The sequence below is a fragment of the Rhopalosiphum maidis genome, chromosome 1 (genome assembly GCF_003676215.2).
Source record: "Rhopalosiphum maidis isolate BTI-1 chromosome 1, ASM367621v3, whole genome shotgun sequence".
NCBI classification, from domain to species: Eukaryota; Metazoa; Arthropoda; class Insecta; order Hemiptera; family Aphididae; genus Rhopalosiphum; species Rhopalosiphum maidis.
In genome coordinates, this window is record NC_040877.1 from 41,399,962 (window position 1) to 41,420,775 (window position 20,814).

Below are 20,814 nucleotides of genomic sequence, written 5' to 3' on the forward strand. Positions count from 1 at the left end.
TAAATATATTCAAATACTAGTTACTAACTTATAGAGGTGATTATTAATAAATACAACTAGTTGTATAATGATTTATTACAATGTCGCTACATAGTTTTGCACCTACACTCGTCTATAAAGAAGTTTTTGTTATCTTCAATTAATATTTAGGTCATATATCTATTACTTACACGTTGTCGTTTTGAGTAGATATTATTGGTATAGGTTGGTCAGGTTGGACCATTATATATCTATTTCAATAATAACAAAGAATTCGATTTTATTGATGTTGACTGATTAGTATATTATTTATTTTTTGTTTGAAATCTCGCAGTTAATCTGTTTTATTTTTATTTTTAATAAAAAAAGAAAACTCTGTTCGCGTCGAATACTGTTACCTCATATAAATTTGCTGCATTCTATTTACATTCAAATACGTAAGACGCAATTATTGGTATATTAATTTAGTTTTAGTAACAACTGAAAAAAGTATTATTTTATATATAGTATAGACCGTAATAATTGGGGTATAAAAAAGAAAAAAGCCTCTTTAAGGCTTTTTTAAGCCGTAATTTGATGACACACAAAAATAATAAAAATAACTCTTTGGATGGGTCCTTCAAAAATGAGATTTTCTCCACAGTCAATGTTTGTTGATTTTCCCCCATAAAAAGATATAGTATCTATTATCTTCCAAATATTTTTTTGATTAAAATTGTACCCATTATTTACAAACTATTTATATTTAAAATTATGTATTTTTTCTTCTTCTATTTTTCCTTAAAAAATGTATTAATTAAATCATGATAATTCGAAGTCTACAGAAAATCCGCTTTAATGTTCAATATTTCCAAACTATTTTTTTGTTATGTACATTATTATACTGGACCATATTATGTGTAAAGTGTAAACAACTGTTTGATTTTTATGGAACGGACACGTTAGTTTAACTTGTACCTAATTCTTAAATAATATATTATACCATTGATTTTAAAATATACAGATAAATAACATAATTAAATTTGGCACCTTCGCAATGTCACTGCTCTAGACTAGGTCCTTTAAGATTTGTGCCTTTATACACCTATGATCATAAATAAAAAATTTATATTTTAAATAGTCTACCTACATGATTAGTTGCTTCTTAATTACAACAAAATAATAAAATCTATTTAGTAAAAAACTGGTTTGTCATAAAAATGCATACTATTTATATTATGTTATAATCATTTTTTAAGTTTTTTCTGCTTGGAATTTTTTCTTTTGACTCCCTTATTTAATGTTATAGATGAAACATTTTTTAGTAGGTACTCGAAAAGTTGACGATAGATACATAAAAAATAAAAATACTTGCATATCAATAATATCATTTAACACTATCATATTCATCACTTTGCTCAGTTTAAAAATTATATCTTATAATTGGTATAAGTAAATTATTAATTAATTTACAGAAAATCATTGTTAATAAATTAACAATTTTAAGTATTAAACAGTTAATTAATAAAAATTGTTTTTTTTTTATATATAGTTGTATTCAAGTTAGTGTAATAATGTTTTTCAATATCAAAATAATACATTTAATTGTAATTATATATTTCAAAAAATTTCTTTTAACTATAGTAAAAATATAAAAATAATATGCGAGTGTTAAAAAAGGTTAAGTAACTTTAACATAACATAATTTACATAATTGTACCTAAATAAAATTGATATTATCTATTGATGATAGAAAAAAATGTGTGTAGATATATTATGACTTTACGAGCAAAGACAGGCAATAGTTATACAGCTATACATTATATACAGGGACACAGCGTGTCTCAAAAGTCTAGTATCACCCTTAGTATCTCCGTGGAAAATCAATAGGTATATTTAAATGTGATTTCTTTTTATAGTAATAAGTATGGAAATTCCGATTGAATGGTATAAGTTTCATTTTTTTTTTAATTCAAAAATTAACAAAAATATTATTTATGCAATTAAGTTTTCAAGATGCCCATTATGGCATTATCTTGATCATATTTTTTACAAAAAATTAAAAAAAAAAACATATTAAAATGAATAAAAATTAATCAAATTAAAGCCATTAATGTTTATGAAATTCTAAGAATAATAATTATGTAATTTATGTTAACTAGAAAAACACGAATTGTGCGATTTAATAAATTTCAATTGAAAAGCTGTTTTTTTTTTATGACGATTAGTTGTAAATATCTAATGATTAGTAAAGTTTTCAGTTAAGATTAAAAAAATTGTACTACTTATACATAGTACTAAGTATACTCATACTTACTGTTACAATAATAATAATAATAATAATAATCACGATAATTATAATACTTAAAAATATGTAACCAGTTTCGCTGTTCATATTAATCTAACTGTAAGATACAGCTTTTTTTATTTCTATTCAAATAAAAACTTTAATTAGGTATGTATAAGGAATTGTCAGGCTAAAATAGATATTTTATTATTGGAATGTGAAACAATTAATTTTTCTTAAACTATTATGAATTGACATACAAAATACCGGTTATCAAAAATTGAAATTGTTTAATCTTAACTTTAAGCTTCACTAATAATTAAATACATATTTAAAAATGGTCATAAAGAAAATCAGCTTTCCATTTGAAATTTATTAAATCATGCAATTGATTTATTCACGTTTTGCTAGATATTTAATTGCATAAAAAAAAGTTTTGTTAATTTTTGAATTAAAAAAAAAAATTGAATCTTATACCATTCAATCAAATTTTTCATACTTATTATAAAAAAAACTGCATTTAAATATATTGATTTTCACGAAGATACTAAGGATGATACGGGACTTTTGGGACATATTATATATTTGTATATAGTAACTTACTATTTATATTTATGTATAAAAAATTTATTGAGTAGGTATATCTTGTATTATTCTTAACGGAGTCAGATTATTATTTATTAGATATGGTCAAAATAATAGACGTTAAACTGGTGGGGAATTTTAAAGATACCTATACTAATGCGTATTTAAAAAGCGTTAGTTATATTCTATACATGGATTAAACAGAATAATAATATACTATTTTATTATGATTTATATACACTCAGAGAAAATCATAATATACTTGAATATTATTACAATATCTATTCATAAATTCAATTCAAGATTACATTAATATAATACACTGGTGACTGTCGGCTGTTAAACTGCGTCTTAATTATAAACAATGTAAGTTGCAACCAAATAATTATTAAGAGTATTTTTTTATGACATAGATAGAACTATACTTATTATTTTTTTCACGGTAAGTTATACCACAATTGGACGTAGATTCTGAGTTTAAATACAAAATATCAACGAACTTATTAATAAATAAACAGACATTTATAATTTAAATCTAATTTTAGTATTCTATTCGAAACAAACAAAATTACATGCATTAAATGGTTATAGCATTGTTATGTACTATAATCATGTAAAAATTATGACGCTCAACTATCTATAAATTAATAATAATCAAATATAAATTAAAGTATAGAAAACATAGTAATAATCGATTATTAGTTAGGTTCAACGTTTCTAGGTACTTACACGAATATGATAACACTATAATTACCACCAAAATATTTATGATTTTTTAATCGCCGAATACCTACAATTATGATTGACTTTGTTTTACCATATTCGTGGAATATTTAACTTAGCACGGATAATACAACGAGGTGTGTTTGGTTTGATCGGTCACATAGGTCGTAATAATCTATCTATGTGTGTCGTTTGTGTTTATAGGTCCGATTACGATCGACGAAATAATCGTTTCGGAAGCGTTGCGAGGATACTATCAACCGCCATGTTATTCACTGTTGTTGTGACATTCGTGTGGGTCCGGTCAGATCGGTTGACGGTCAAAGATTCAGTTCATCAGACGACTAGCAGTGAACAGAAATGGGTTTGGACTTCCACGCCGGTAGCGATTCAAGAACCAACTGGAGAACGAGCACCGAGACACCGTCCGCATGCCGAACAATCAGGTGTCACTATGCGGTCTCAAAACTCTGACGTATTTCAAGACTACCGTTTAGAAATCGGACCGTCGATGTCTGAAAATAGAACTCCACTGTTAATCATACGGGGAAAGTTAATAAAAAAAATTCCTTACTCAACCTATCACCGTGGTGGTAATACCAGAACTTCTGTTGATGAAAATCTTAACATTTCCGATACTTCACGAATTCTGCATAAAATGAATATCAGGTAAGAAATTATCTTCTATAGTTTTTAGAGGATTAAATATCATCAGATTTTATTACATTTAAATTAACGAAAGTGTTGCACACATGCGTTTTTACTTGCGCGCATGTGTGTAAAATATACATACACAAATATATGCCACTAAATCATCACCGTTGGATAGGTGCTATTATTATTTATTAAATAAATATTGTTAAAACTTAACCTAGTAAAAAATAATATAATTATAAAATAATTTCAAATAATTGGCATTTAATCAAAATTTAAAACTAAAATATATGTTATTTCTTTTATTATTGTACAATAATACTCTAAATTATTTATTTTGTTGGCAGGCTAAACCACAGGCAAATAAATAATTACGATTATCCTAATATACAAATAGACGAACCCATAGCCAACAAAGAAGTATTAACTAATAATCCAAATGCATATGATTTAACTTATGATGTGAGTGGTAAAGGTTCAGAAGAAAATAAAAACTCGATTGACAGTATTAGTTGGATAACATTTTTCAATAGATCGGGACAAATTATTCCAAGAAGATTGTGGTTATTGAAAACACCAGAGAAAAGTGGCAGTTTAGATCAACCACCTTTTGGATTAAGAACACATTCCCAGAATATAAAAGACTTGAAATACAGGCTTACACATGATGTAAATAAAGTTCATAAGATTCCGGAGCGACAATTAATGAAATCTTTTTCACTGACAAATGAGTTTGACTTTAAGACCCAGCCTATCCAACAAGATAGTTTGATTCTTCAACCCCCTAGTATCCCTAATGTAGAAAATAACATCTCGAGCTCGCCGCAGAAGACAATTATAAAAATCCCATTAATAAACGAAAGAATCTGGCGAAGAATCGGTTTAATGGCTCTTATCAAACTTGTATTAGTCAAACTGAAAACAATTGGTTTCATAAAAATCTTATTTCTTATTCTGTTTAAACTTAAATTTGTCCTCATGGCATTATTTTTTAAATTCTTTTCACTATTGAAATTGGTAAAGTTTTCGATTTTACAATTATTGTTTTTTCCACTCGTTGCAATTATTTTTCTTATTACAATGAAAACATTCCCGGTGTATACATCTTTAATAAATACCTTTGATAATAATAATAATCCGGCTATTTTCTCTAATCTCAATACACCCATACCAAATAATGAAAAAGTATTAATTTCTCCCGAAACGATGTCTCTTATTGAAACATTACCCTTTCCTTCAAGTGAAACAATACTTATTCCTTCAGGTGAAACAATACTTATTCCTTCAAGTGATGCTACACTTATCCCGTCAAATAATTTACTGCTTCCTGCAGCTCCTACCATTCCGGGTCGATCACCAATACAGATTATTCCCAATTCAAACATTCCATTTGGTGTTGATAACATTAATTTTCTCGGTGGACTGCAGTATGAGTCATTAGAAGTTTTAGATCCTACTTTAGACTTATTTCAAAAGGAATTAAATTCTGAAACATGTGTCGAAAGAATAGCTTGTAAAATTGCTGCGACTGGAAAAACTGGAATAATACCTATGTGGATTAATTGGTAAGAACTGGTAATACAAATTATTTATATTATTATATAAGTATAACATTGAATACCTAAATATAATTAAACATTTAAATTATATATAATTTAAATGCAGATCCTTGCTCATAAATTTATTTTTAATAACACAAAGATTAAAGTTTAAAATTAAGTAAATATTTTTACTTTAAACTTAAATAATTGATTATATTTGATTTTATTTTTATCATTGAATGATGGTTAATATATTGTTTGGTTTTAGGATCTTACATGAAATATCACAACCTGTTCCTAACGAAAAATTATTATATTATCTTAAAGCATATGATAATGTAATTAATGAAATTCAAACGAAATCACCAAATCCAGATAATTGGGAAACTTGGTGCTTTGAACGTTATGACTGCAGTAATACAGATAACAGATAATAATATTTTTGTTTGAAGATTGTTTTTATTTTAAAAATACGTATTTATTAAAATTATAATTTATACAGAAATATTAAACTTCAACGTTGCTGTAGAATATGCTAATATTTAATAGAAATCAATGTATTTTTTTTTTTTTAGAATAGTTATTTCTATTATAATACTGTTAAATATTATGTAATTGTGTATTTATCTATGAATTAAATACATACTTTTACAATTAGATCATGGTTATGTGATTTATCAATAAAAAAAATGTGTATTATTGTTATAATAAATCTATAAACGACGTTTTTAACAAATTGTATAGATAATAATTAAAGTTGATAAATTAGATATTTAAAAATAGAATAACAAATTTGATTATTTTGTAGTTTTTCAAAAATATTGTTATAAGCCTCTAAAGGACTTAACATTTTTACATATATTAATATATTTTAGATACACAATAGTATTTTGAAAAAAAATACTAAGGTTATTTAATCTAATATTTATTTATATCATAAAAATTTTAAAATAAAATGTTTTCAGCAACAAATAATTGAATCTTATTAGTATTACTTATATTAAAATAAACGTCTCTCGTTGCAATATAAATATATTATAAAATGTACTAAATAATATAGACTGACAGAACATATTCAATCAGATATTTTTTTCATTAGTATGCAATGATTAATTAACTATACAATTTAAAGCATTTATTAAAGTGAATTACATAATAGCGAGTTGAAGTAGACACCTAATGTACAGCAAAGCGATTTCCTAATTTTCTTTATTTTCTTTAACTTTTTTCGTGTTAAATCTTTGCGTATTATGTTATGTTTTAATTTTCTTTTCTAAAACGGATGCACAATTTCAAATTTTATTTGATAATAGTAATTCAAGGGTATAATTTAATAAAAGTTACTTAAATATGACATCATGCAATTACCTGTCTATAATTATGATTACCTAAGTGACTTATTTGGTTTTTATTACAAAAAATAAATATTATTATACTGATAATAGACAAAACAGTGGCGTATTTGCGAGGGAAGAGAGGGTCCCGGGTCTCGTTCCCTCCAGAAAAAATAAAGGTTCATAACACCTGAAGGAATTATTGATGAACTGGCAAAAAAAAGACGTTTACCTTTTTTAATATAAAAACTCTTAATTTGTATTTAGAATAATAATGGAATAATATAATTATTAATTCATATCTCATAGTATGTTGTATATTTTATAATACTATATAATATGTATTATTAACTTATTTACTTTTTAGACCTCACACAATCCAAAAGAAATTTGAAAATACGCCACTGGAGAAAAATAATCTAAATGTATTCATTTAGTAGCCTTGGATATTCATTTTTTTTATAAATTTAAAAAAGAAGTTGTATAGTTTCTAATTGCGTACCTTTTTTCAATATTATAAAAATTGTATAAAATTCTAATGATTTAAGTAAAAATGTAGCAGCATTTAAAATATTATATTTACACGCTGTATTTTAATTTACCACAAAATATCACGGCAAAAAGATTATAGAAAATCGTTATTTTTATTGTATCATTTAAGTTTCTTTAATAATTATCTCTATGATCTTATGCAATAAAGCAATTCCATATGTTCGGAAATAACTTTTAACTATTTAAAAAAAAAATAAATATTTTTTATGGTATAGTTTTTATAGTGCTGGATTGATGAACGAAATTGAGAGTATGTCAAATATAATATATAATAAAATATAAGTTAAAATAAAAAGCATGTTGTTATATAATATACCAAAGTCGTACACTTGAAACTTTTAGACGAACACAATATGTAATGTGTAATATAGCGGAAAATGTAATGCGAGGAAAATATTTTTTTTATATAACATTATAATATGCATACTGACATACTGTATAAATTTATTATTTTTACACAATGATTTAGTTATATTATATTTACATAAACATTTTCTTATATCTAAAAACTACACAGTGTTTCATTATATAGTTTATAAAAGGATAAATAATTGTGCACAAGTTCCGGACAGTAGGTGTTCAATAAAATCTCAGAAGCGATATAACTAAATAAATTTTGATTGCTAAAAAATGTAACAGTAAAAATATTTAATACCTATAGTCAGTCACCTAGACATTGTCACTATTTTAAGCTGATTATTATTAAATACCGTGAGTTAAGATATCTAAAAAAAATATTATCTAACATTATTATGTGCTATTATTGAAATAGTTTAAATTAAACAATATTCAACACAGTTATAAATTTGAACGACTTATTATAAACTTAAATTGAGTTAAATAAACTGAAAGTATATGAAGTATAGCATCACCATGCGTTTATTAAGCGAGACAATCCATAACTATAACTGTACATATTATATATTAATATATTATACCATACATGAAATACTATTATGGAATAGTTAGTATTTTATGTTTAAGAAGACTCAAATTATTATTTAGTCATACACAGAACGCATGAATGAATTGTACCTATTATATTATATCCATGTAAAAATAAATATTCCTTGGTCACAAAATTGAAAATTGAGTTGAACTATACCTAAACATTAAAACACTATTTTGTTGTTAACATAATATAACAGTACTTACACGGACATTATAGATTAACCCGAATTGTCTTTTTATAAATTGCGTAAATTAAATAATTTACTGTTTATACCATACGGATACTATAATATTTTTAATGGTGGTTCACTATTATTGGCGAAGCTATAATGTAAAAATTATAGACACTACATGAGTGGGAATTATTGATGTTCTTTTGATTTTTTTCTTATTCATTAATCTATTAGTAATAAAATATACCAAGTGAATAAAACATCTACCATTATATACAGACTTGTAATTGTGACTGCATTCCTTGAACAATTTTATTCTCTCTTGTGGAAAATGAACTGTGCTGTTTTAAATCTTTGGAAAATATTCATACAATTTTCTTAATATATTAATTAATTATGTGAGTAATTATTTATAACTACTAAAACTTAGTTAATTATTACAAAATATAATAAATATATTGTTTTTGTTTTACAAACCTATAGCACGGTAAATTTACGTCCAGTAGAACCAATTCCGTGGGTTTAGCTTAAATATTAGAGTGATATGACCTATTATCAAACTTAAAGGTCAGTAGTACTTATCTATGTTCTCTCAACGGTTTTTAAAGATACATTAATTTTTAAGTAAATTATGAGCATTTTTAAATATTAATATTATACATACTCGTAAATTGTTTAAAAATTAAAATATCGTAAAAAACTGAGGAGAGAACACAGATAATGTTCTTACCTTGAAGTTTTGTAATAGGCCAATTCACTCTAATAATTAAATTAAACTTCTATTGAACAAAAATGTGTCATGTTGTACATTTGTGAAACGGTTTAGGTTACGTACACATGTAGGTGTGGCATCCTCTTAACACATAATTTGATTAGTGTTACATACTTGTGGCGTACTTATTTAAGACAAATTAGACATCATGTGTGGTCATAAGGATGATGACGCGTGATGAAAATATAATGCGATAGGTAATCACCAATTATTATATTATTTAATAATACGATATTTATTTAGGATCATATTAATAGTGATTTTATTATAAAATATATTATTATGTTATATATTTAGTTAATATATCATCTGGAGAAGAATACTCGCTTTAATCATATTAATGGTAGTGTTAACTATTTAAATTCAATCTTAATTTCAAACGTGTAATATATTTAAATTGGTTTATTACATTTTCAAGCTTTGATATTATAAAATTATTTTATAATATACTAAATTATTTAGTACTTTTATTTGTTTTAAGTAAATAGCACACAACCAAATAATTGCAGTCAAATTAATATGTATTATTAGTTTTTTTAGTCTTGCTTAACCAAACTATCATCCAAATAAAAGTGTGTATATTTAATACAGGCCCGAAAACGATGAACACGATGTACGACGAAAATTAATCAAATGTTTTCGACAAATATTGATCGTATCGACAATGATCACAGTGACCGTGACGATTATATCGTTTTTGTGCATTCAGTCTAGTAATAGCAACATTTCGGTACCCGTTGTCCCCACGGACAATCATACAGAAAGTGCTGGCGGACAGACGGAACGCTACAGCGGTGAGGTTCTAGTAACGACTACAACTCGAATAACCGTTTCCGAGATAAACGTTACAGATCGTCCAGCTGAACAAATCCAGGATGCGCTGTTCACAAATTTCCAAAGCTTGCAGACACCAGAAGTGACCTTTTCTGAACTGAAGAACGATTCGAATGCAGAATTTCTGCAGATGATCTACAGCAAGTCTCTAAACAACAATACTGTCCAGGATAACAGCTTTGATGTCATGCCGGTGATGCATAATACGAGCACAGCTATTACTGTACAGCCTTACAGCGCTGGTACAGTTTTCGCAGAGGTAAATTCAACGGCCATTAATAAAAATCTGTATCCGACCATCAACTATCACATTTCCGATAATAATAATTCGACCATTAGTGATAATGACGAAAAATATAAATTAAAGGAAATTCCCCACACACAAATATATCCAGCAAAAATCAGGTAAGCCTATCTAGGATGATCGTATACATTTTTTATATTTCTTAAAATAATGTATAAAAATACATAGTATACTATTAACATTCAACATATTTGAAACTTAATAGGCTTAGTTTTCATGTCGTTTGGAAAACAGTATATTTTAGATAACAATATTTTGTACCTATATTACCTAGTATCTACTACCTATATTGTGCGAGGGAAGTTTCATTAAAATGTTCAGTATAATACTGTATTTACTGCTTAAGTAAATTATGTGTTGTTTTAATGATTTAGCTTACTTCACGAATACATCAGTCTTGCACTATTAGACTTCTTGGGAGTAGACAGAATAATATATTATCAAGATGGATTGAACACTTCCACCATTTAAAGTTAATTAATACATTTATATCAGATGTATAGATTCAATTGTTGTGAAAAATTAAATTACAAAAACTACACGTGATAAACAGTTGGTTTCTCTTGATAATTAATAAACACAATACACACATACAGTGGTGGATTTAGCGTCAGGCAAAGTAGACAATAGCCTAGGGTGACAAATTTATTCAAAACAATGGTGATAGATTATATTTTAATAAATATTGTATTATTGGTATACTGTTTTCTTGATTAGAACAGTTTATAAACATAACCAATAATTATTGTTTAGTATCAGTCTTTATGATTTTTTTTTTTAGTAGTTATGTTAAATAAGTACTTAAAAATACGTTTTTTCGTTGATAAGTTTAATGGGGCGGAGATTGTATAAATCCGTTTCTGAATACATAGCTATTACATTATAATTTAAAGTTAATAAAAATTGACAAAACATTAACGAAATGTAATTGAACAATAAGCACATCTAGTACACATGTAGGAAATTTCAATATAAATTTGTGAAATCTTATTATTTACGATAGTTGTTATATAAATAAATTACAATATAAAATACTCTTTTTTAAATTAAATTTAAATTGTTCAAGTTCTGAATTGTTACAAAATACCGTAAAAAATTACCATAATTCTGTAAATATAGGCTATATAATATAATGTGTATATATATATATATATATATATGCGATGGACTTAGGTAAATAAATAAATTGAATGTCTCAAATAGAAGTAACTATTGAAATGATTGTTTCATTTTTTTTTTTTTTTAAGGGAAGTAAAGCATAATAAAATGGTTGATAAAATGACAGTGACAAATGATATAGTGGCAGCCAAAAAGGGAGCCACAACTGGTCAACTTAATTTATACGATTTACATTTACCGAACAAAATGCATGATTATAGCTACACAGAAGATCATATTTCTGCTGACGAAATTGGATGGAAAACTATAGGTCGACCTGAAAATACAAAACCAATAACGTCGTGGGCAGGTGGTATGGATATTTGGAATCAGCCATCCCATGGAATCGGAAACCACGGGTATAATGAACTTAGCCTACCGAATAGAGTGATAAAAGATCATCGTACACCAATACAGCAAAAAGAAAAGAAAATCGATTGGCATACAATCAGTATAAAGGCGTTAATTAAACTGGGTTTGGTCAAATTAAAGGCAATCGGTTTTCTAAAAATATTATTCCTAATTTTGTTCAAGATCAAATTGTACATGATTGCGGTATTCGTTAAATTTTTATTAATAATGAAACTAATGAAGTTTTCCAAAATGCTTATATTACCGTTATTAATTCTACAATTATTACCAACATTAGTGCAATTACTTTTAATGAGATCATCTAATAGCATGATAAATTTACCTGGAAATACTCTACAAAATCAACCTGGTAATTTACTATCTGGTGTTACATCCCTTCCTGGTGGAACAACTGGAACAGGCCTGACAGGTGGAACTACTGGAATAGGCCTGACAGGTGGAACTGCTGGAACAGGTCTGTCAGGTGGAACAACTGGAACAGGACTACCAGGTGGAACAGCTGGAACAGGACTACCAGGTGGAACAACTGGAACAGGCTTGCCAAGTACAACAACTGGAACAGGCCGTCCAGGAATAACAACTAGAACGGTTCAAATAGGGGAAAAAAAATTATCATCCTTTAAGGTTCATGATTTAAATTTAATTAGTAAACAACAAAACGAATCTTCGATGATGTTTGATCCTACTTGGGAAATCTTCCAAAAGGTATTGGATTCGGAAAAATGTATAGAAAGAATAGCTTGCCAAATTTCTGTGGCAGAAAAGGCTGGTGTAATGCCCTTCTGGATTAACTGGTGAATATTGTTCAATGTTTTAAAACTAACTCTACTAATAAATTAATAATTATGGGGACGTTAGAACCATATGTCTTATTTACGTCCAAATGTACAATATGGAAAATTTGCGTTCAGTAGAATCAATTTTGGTATTATTAGCTTTGATATTAGAATGAATTGATCTATAATACAACTTAAAGATAAGAAAATTATTTTTTTATTTTGACAAGATTTTTACGATTATTTAATTTTTAGGTATATAAAAAACATTTTTAATTTTTAGCATTTAGCATACTTATAACTCACTTAAAAATAAAAATGGAATTTAAAAAAAAAATTACATACATGCGCAATTAATGTTTTTTTTACCAGTTTACCTTTAATTTTAACTATAGGTCAATTCAATTACATGTGTATTAAAGATAACGTCATAAAATTGTATCTACTGAACGAACATTGGATATTATATAATAATTATTATATATTATATGTTATACGTTTGTAAGACGGATACAAAACATACAGTTAAAGAATCCTCTTTATATTTTTAATACCTACATAATAATTATATTATATTCAATATTTAAAACGAAATTTGAATTATAAAATTAATTAAATATTTAAAAATGTTGTACCTTAATGTGGTTTTATAAATTAAATAAATACATTTTTTTATTATTATACAAAGGATCTAGATATTTTATTCAATAAATAATTTATATTTTTAGGATTATATACCACATATCAACACTGATTCCCGGCGATAAACTTGAAACTTATCTCAAAACTTATAAAAATGTAAACACTGACATTTTTAATAATTCAACGTCTGCAGAAAATTGGACAACGTGGTGTTTAGAGCGATATAAATGTAATAGTACCAATAACGTATCGAATGTGACGAAAGACAAATAATAGTATTAATATAGTACTTATTTACTTAATACTTTTTTTGTAAGGATAATATTCATACGTTATCAACAATATTTTTATACCAAATGTATGATAATGAATAATGATGTATGTAGTCTTATTAATAGATTACTTAATTGTAGCGTATTAAGAACATTGCTTATACGCTAGTTATATTAAATAATACCTCAAGTCTAAAATGTCAACATTTTTAATTTGAATAATTTTGTTTTTATAGTAAAAGAAAGCAGTTTCTGGTTTTTTTTTTGCAGTTTATTAAAATACATAAAATGTTAACCTAAATTTCCAATGTTCTATAAATGTTGAATAAAGCACATTGAATTAATATGCTCTAAAATAAAAGTTTAACTAAAATATAACTACTAATAAATAACAATTATTTATTTATTTAAGACGATAATAATCTATCTTCCTTTATAGTTTTTCTGAAGTAATTCTACTTTTGAGTTTTGACTCCCCCCCTTAAAAAAGTAAAATAAAAAAATACGAATGGAGATTTATTTAAATTTATTCATGCTTTTTTATGTACCTATGTATATAGTGATTAAATAAATAAAACTAATACAATTTATAATCATAATCATAATATTATTATAGCTGGTATCGAAAAACTGTAATAATAATATAACATATATAGATACCGGGTACCGTAATATACAGTTTATATATTTTAGAAAATTTTCAAAAAACGTCTAAATACATTTAGTTACATTTTTATAAATATACTAAATGATATATACTTTATATTCTCTGCTTTCCTTGCTCACCAACCATCCATCGGCCCTTCTAAATCCACCCGGGGGCTCGTAACCCAAGGATAATCACCTTTCCCATCACAACATTTAATATCTATCATTTAAAACATTTAAATATAAAATGCATGAAATAAATAATATACAATATTTTTTTTTATATAATCGAGAAGTAAATAGTAATGTATAAATAATTTTATTAATTGTAATTATTTAATTTTATTTATCCAATGCAGTATCAGCAATGTAAAGAAATCTCTCGAGATGTCTTTAAGACTTTAGTCTTGCTTCTCCGGAATATGATAAACAATCTTTGAAAATATGTTTAAGTGTAATCGAAGTGCAGGTTGTAGGCTTTTTGTTTCATATTAGGTAATCGTAGAGTGTCAAGTGATTATAACTAATTCTCAATTTATTGATCATTATTTGTACACAACATATTATAAATTTAAGAATTAATGATTTGTATTTGATGAATTATTTTTGTTTATGATTATGAAAATGTATATTTTATAATAATAGTATGACATTAAATAAAAAAATAAATAATTTCTTTATTTTATTTAGTTTATTGATATTTTAACACCACTTTCCTGTAAAAAATAAATTAAATTATTTTTAAATTGTATTTTTATTCAATTTGTGTAAGTAGGCATGTCAATAAATATATTTATAAGTATGTAGTCTATTACTGTATACATACACATCTTGATTATGTGCACCATAAATGCTTAAGTGTACATTTGGAAGTTTTTCTATTGATTCAATTTCAGGATACTTTTCTGAATTTCCATGCATAGTAACTATTGTAAATTGGTCCGATTTACGCTGACACTCCAGTCGTTCTTTATTTGTTTTTTTAGACTCTATGTATCTTTTATCTTTTTCCCTGGAAAATTATCGTTAAAAATCTCGATTATTTTTTAATTCTAGATTTTATCATTTAATAGGTAGTTATTCTTTGCTGTCACCTAAAACGCTGTAGCAAAGTTTTTCCACAGTTATCGAGTGTTTTCGATTCAATTACTTCAATTTGAGATTTATTGATATTGTGATTTACGTTTTTTTGTTTTTCCAAATTATCACTGGAAAACTAAAAAGTTAGAAGAAAAATTGATTGTTGTATTATATATTTATTTATGAACCTATTAAAAAAAGTATATTATTAATTTGCGTGTCTATAATAGTTTACACAATAGTGTAAATATAATGTATATATTACTTATTAATTAACAAATCATCCAAAATATCTGGTATGCATGCATTTGATATTATTAATTTTAATAACACAACTAATTTTTATATTTTAACAATATTTATGATTAAGTAATATTAATGAATATTACTCATTTAACCACATTATTTATAGCATATATTTACGAAAATTTCCGAATTTAACTATTGATATTATATATTATTGTTTATTTACTATACCTATATCATATTATACTATATATGTAATATGTATAGTTTATTAATATTAGATATTTAATTTATTAAATTATATTATTTATTTAAAATATAATATAATAAATATGTTGTATTTATGTAAAAAAATTAACATTTTATCAATTCAAAAATATTTCTATAATACAATGAATCGAAGGAGGATTCAAAAATATTAAATTTGTTTACACATGAAATTATATTAGGTAAATTATCAAGACAATTCACTCAATTTTTTTCTAATGGTAATTTAGCATAAAGAATATATAAGTACAAAACACCATACTAAAAACAAACGTAATAATTTTATTTTAGTATATTCAGTTAAGCCATTTTTGAATTACTGTATTTAAAATATTCTCGCAATACAATTCAAAACAGTTATGTACCTCTTTTATTACCTACACGATATGTTATTGAATGTTTAAATAAACAATTTAGATGATAGGAAAATAATACTCCAACTCGCCTTTGATTAATTATCTATACATACACGACAGTGGTGAATAATTATTTTAATTCTTTTAAGACAATGATCAAACATTGCATTCAAAAATAATTTTGGGCATCATTCGATTGTGTTCACAAGTCGGGTAGGTAAGTTATCTTTTCTTACCTTTTTATGTTCTGATTACTTCCTATTGTATAATATATAAGCATAAGCATTCAATTACACTATTTTAATATGATTTTAGTAATGACTATTGAATACATTCTTAGTTTTAGGATTGATATATTGAAAAATTAATATTCATAATTCGTAATTATTTTTTAATTATTAAATAATTTAAATAATACAATTCTAGTCAGTGTTATAAAATAATAATAATACAAAACGAATAAAAATAAGTCGACATATATAGGAATAAATAATTTAAATAATACATTTCTAACACCATATATGACAAACACATTAAATTTAATATGTCAATTTATACGTCACATTAATGCTTACTTCTTGTACAATAGAATGTAATCAGAACACAGAAAAAGTAGGAATAAAATCGTTTACCCGAGTCTGAGACACAGTAGACAAACTGCGATAATTTTGTGATAGTGTTGGTAGAATATTTTAAATAATTTAAGTCACTCATCATATCTAATAACTATATTATTAAAGTGATATTTTGAATATTTTCAAATTGTTTCGAAACGAAATTTGCATGTGTCTATTCTTAATTTAAAAATTAAGCTACATTTTGAATTTATAAATAAATGTACTGCCGTTGACAAAATATATTAAATATATAATTTATTGTTGGTATAAGGTACTTGTATATTAATACATAATTATGAAATAAAGATTCTGTTAAAATAATCAAACATAGGAAAACATATAATGACTTATAATTTCATACTAATATGTAATTGATAATTTATTTTTAAGTATAATAAAATAAATAATCATACGTTGCATGGGTATAACTTTTAGAAACTAATATTAATTTAAAATTAATCTTACTTTCTGAGTAATTTGTGGATCATTATCTGTACATTTTCTCAATATGTCACAATTATTTGTATTGCAGTCAGGCACAAAAACATTTTTCTTTTCCTTTTTCCACTTCGTTATCGCTTCTTTTTGTTTAGCTTTAAGTTCTTCGAATTTTACGAACCAATTTTCATGTTCACGTGCAGCATATTCGGTTATATCTATAGTTTTTTAAGTCAAGAATATGTAATAGAAAAACAATCAATAAAGTATTATCTCAACATCTACAAACGCATTAGGTATACAACATTGTTTTAATGATGAAAATGTTGATATTATTGAATATACTATAGTTGTAAGCTTATAGCTATTATCTCAATGCATAATACTAATTTAAATTCTGATACAGGATTAATTAATTTCAGTTATTATATTTAATAAACATTTAATTATTATAGGATTTGTTACATTTTAACAAGTATTCTCAGCCAACTGTTAGAAATACTTCACAGATGGGTGAGTAGTTACAACTTATAAGAATTAGAGCATTGAAACGGCTTATGATAAAATATGTATAATTACTTGAAATCTGCATATAAAATTATACATATACAAATAATAAAACATTGCTCAAGCAAAATGATTTTGAATACTCTTAATTTATAATTATATTATAATATTCCTGTTTTGAATTTATTTAAAACATTAGTTCTTAAATGTGATGTTTGTAAAGGGGGTTAAATTATTTTAAATTTTAATATGAAAAATTGTAAATGATATTTTATGGTTCGTAAGAAAATATTTGCACATATTTATTTTGATATAAAATGCCTCAAACATCTTTTAAGCAGAATAATATAGCCTATAGGAAATATATTGCATTATATATACATTGGGCTTTACATAAAATAATCTCCTAAAAAGAGCATAAAACACATTTATATTTTAAATTATATTTTCTAATATTACATCTTATCTGGCTAGTAATCAGTATAAATAATGAGTGTTGGCTTTAGAGAATGAAATAAATATAAAACATAAACTAATAATTATGAAGAGTATTATAATATTTAAATAAATATATGGCATTAAGCTAGTAATATTAAAGTAACTATAACTAATTTTGTGTACGAACCATTTTATTGAATAAATTCAATTGTATTTGGTTGTTTAGATTTATGTCATTTATGATATTCATATCTTACTCTACAGTCTACACATTGTAATCATTGTATTAAGTAATATGTAAGTGTATTCATAAACTATTACGTGGCATTGATTGTACAACATGATCTATGAAATCCACTGCGTCGGCATGTTTAGAACGAATCTTTAAAAATGTTTCATGATCTTTGCTAGACCAACCTCCCGTAAGACCGTAATTACGTTCACAGAAATCATAGAAATCCGCTATTTCCTAAACAAAATGAAATTGTATGCTTAAAATATTTTATTATCATCACAATATATAGATAATATATGTATACACGTATTTAGCATAATATCTTTGTACTTTTGAAGAATATGTATTTTTTGAAATTGGAACTCTTTTGCAGATGGCTTTTGTTTCTTTCTTTTTTTTACTAATAGGATCGACGTGTGGCTTTGAAACTACATCCTGTAGCGCTAGTTGCTTCACCCGTTCAATTTCTTCAAACAGCGCCAATTGCTTAAGGTTTTCCTCTCGTAATCTTAAAAATATTATTTTCCTTAATAGTTTGGAATATGCTGGCTAATTTATTATACATACACATTTCAGTTGACTTTCACTCACTTTTTTGAGCATCCTTCTTTTAATTTTGACAGCTTCGACTCAAATGTCTTTATATCATTTCGAAAATGTTCAAATCCTAAAATAAATTTATTTTATTTTTTATAAGTATTAAGTTGCATTAAACTACGATACATTTTACTAAACATGCGTTTGTTGAATTACTAAACGGATAATTGTTTATAAAGGTTTAACTTGTAAACACAAAATATTATGATGTACTAAAATGTGCGTGAAATTTAGTTTTATTTTATAGCATTATATAAAAAAATATTTATTATTAACAAAAATGAAGAATTTTTAACTAGTTAAAATAACAATGTTTATATTATTTTGAAAAAATTGTAGTCATTTTTTACAATGATCTTCTATATTTTATTAATTTTTTCTACAATTAACGCAAATTGTTACACATGATAATTATTTTTTAACACATAATAACTCCTAAAAACTTAAACGCAAAAATAAATATAAATCTATGGTTTATACTCCAAAAAAAAATGTCTTAATCATAACTTAATAAGCATTTAAAAAATTATAGAACTATGTTTAAGTACAACGGTTTTCACATACCTACTATTTTAATTTTATTTACGTCTAACGCAGTCTTTTTCAAATAGGATAATTTTTTTTTCATTTCTTGTACTGAACTGGCAAATTGATTTAGATCAGCGTGTCTGAAACACGGTAACGTAATAGATATACGCACATATTATTATTGTAATTTGGTGTACCTAATACAAAATAGGTTCGAAATTCGTGTAAGTATATTCATATATGACGTTTGTCTCTGTTATCGAGTAATGACGACGGCTGTTTATTACTCACCTGGATGTGTCGAGTTCTTGCTTGTATTTTAACAACTCCCGAGATGTAGGCCATACATTAGGTTTCAGATGGTTTTTAAGGATTTGCCAATGGACTGTGTCCACGGCACGGTCGTCTGACCAAGACATGCTTGTAGTATTCACTCTACTCGTATCGCGTTTAACGTATTTAACGTATTATTATTATTATTAGTAGTAGAAGTATTACTTAAATATATACAATATAAATAAGTCGTAATAAGAAAAAAAAAGGTGTCATAGTATATTATGTTATTGTTGTATTTTGTCGTTTGATAGACCGTCAGCCGGTAGATGATTTGACGTTTCAACAGACTTAGCTGTGCGCGTTTAAACACTAACACGCATAGTTCCCACCTGCCGGTGTTGGTTGCCGGGTAACATCCAAGGCCCTCCAAAACAATACGTTTAAGCTTACAGACCGAAACTAAATCGAATACGTAACGAGAACCACTTTATTCATAACTATTATTGCCCGTATATAATAATACTAATACAATATAATATCTATTACACACATCTACGTACAATTGTACCACACACACACACATACACACACACACAAACATACATAATATTTTACTATAACTACCAGACGGTTTTTATTGTTGACATGGTTTCGTAAGTAGGTAAACGGAAAATAATATAAAATCTATGTACC

The 20,814-nt window shown here is 25.6% G+C and overlaps 3 protein-coding genes across 4 annotated transcripts; 2 read left to right on the forward strand and 1 right to left on the reverse strand.

The window, feature by feature from the left end:
* Positions 1-3,818: 3,818 nt before the first annotated feature.
* Positions 3,819-5,169, forward strand: LOC113560967. The gene is made up of 3 exons (XM_026967115.1): positions 3,819-4,222; positions 4,555-5,076; positions 5,118-5,169. The coding sequence occupies exons 1-3, from the start codon at positions 3,819-3,821 to the stop codon at positions 5,167-5,169; spliced, it is 978 nt and encodes a 325-aa protein (XP_026822916.1).
* A 134-nt stretch (positions 5,170-5,303) lies between these two features.
* On the forward strand, positions 5,304-6,182 carry LOC113560975. The gene is made up of 2 exons (XM_026967128.1): positions 5,304-5,772; positions 6,017-6,182. The coding sequence occupies exons 1-2, from the start codon at positions 5,414-5,416 to the stop codon at positions 6,180-6,182; spliced, it is 525 nt and encodes a 174-aa protein (XP_026822929.1). The 5' UTR covers positions 5,304-5,413.
* Positions 6,183-15,227: 9,045 nt separating this feature from the next.
* Positions 15,228-20,457, reverse strand: LOC113549414 (coiled-coil domain-containing protein 112-like). 2 transcript variants are annotated; one of them, XM_026950692.1, is made up of 9 exons: positions 20,137-20,457; positions 19,882-19,985; positions 19,312-19,387; positions 19,051-19,228; positions 18,807-18,954; positions 17,568-17,758; positions 15,631-15,752; positions 15,363-15,548; positions 15,228-15,252 (listed from the first exon to the last, which is right to left on the reverse strand). In XM_026950692.1, exons 1-9 carry the CDS (start codon positions 20,262-20,264, stop codon positions 15,228-15,230), a joined length of 1,158 nt encoding a protein of 385 aa, XP_026806493.1. In that variant the 5' UTR covers positions 20,265-20,457. The 2 variants fall into 2 exon arrangements, with proteins under 2 accessions (XP_026806493.1, XP_026806494.1); XM_026950693.1 differs by lacking the exon at positions 15,228-15,252 and having other exon boundaries at positions 15,478-15,540.
* Between the last annotated feature and the right edge of the window lie 357 nt (positions 20,458-20,814).

Excerpts from the sequence above, each read along its gene's own strand:
- LOC113560967 (XM_026967115.1), top strand. The coding sequence starts at position 3,819 with ATGTTATTCACTGTTGTTGTGACATTCGTGTGGGTCCGGTCAGATCGG. Across the intron at positions 4,223-4,554 it reads CTGCATAAAATGAATATCAG|GCTAAACCACAGGCAAATAA; the intron begins GTAAGAAATTAT and ends TTTTGTTGGCAG. Across the intron at positions 5,077-5,117 it reads TTAATAAACGAAAGAATCTG|TCAAACTGAAAACAATTGGT; the intron begins GCGAAGAATCGG and ends AACTTGTATTAG.
- LOC113560975 (XM_026967128.1), top strand. The coding sequence starts at position 5,414 with ATGTCTCTTATTGAAACATTACCCTTTCCTTCAAGTGAAACAATACTT. Across the intron at positions 5,773-6,016 it reads ATACCTATGTGGATTAATTG|GATCTTACATGAAATATCAC; the intron begins GTAAGAACTGGT and ends GTTTGGTTTTAG.
- LOC113549414 (XM_026950692.1), bottom strand. The coding sequence starts at position 20,264 with ATGTCTTGGTCAGACGACCGTGCCGTGGACACAGTCCATTGGCAAATC. Across the intron at positions 19,229-19,311 it reads AAAGAAGGATGCTCAAAAAA|ATTACGAGAGGAAAACCTTA; the intron begins GTGAGTGAAAGT and ends AATATTTTTAAG. Across the intron at positions 17,759-18,806 it reads TGTTGTACAATCAATGCCAC|ATATAACCGAATATGCTGCA; the intron begins GTAATAGTTTAT and ends AAAAAACTATAG.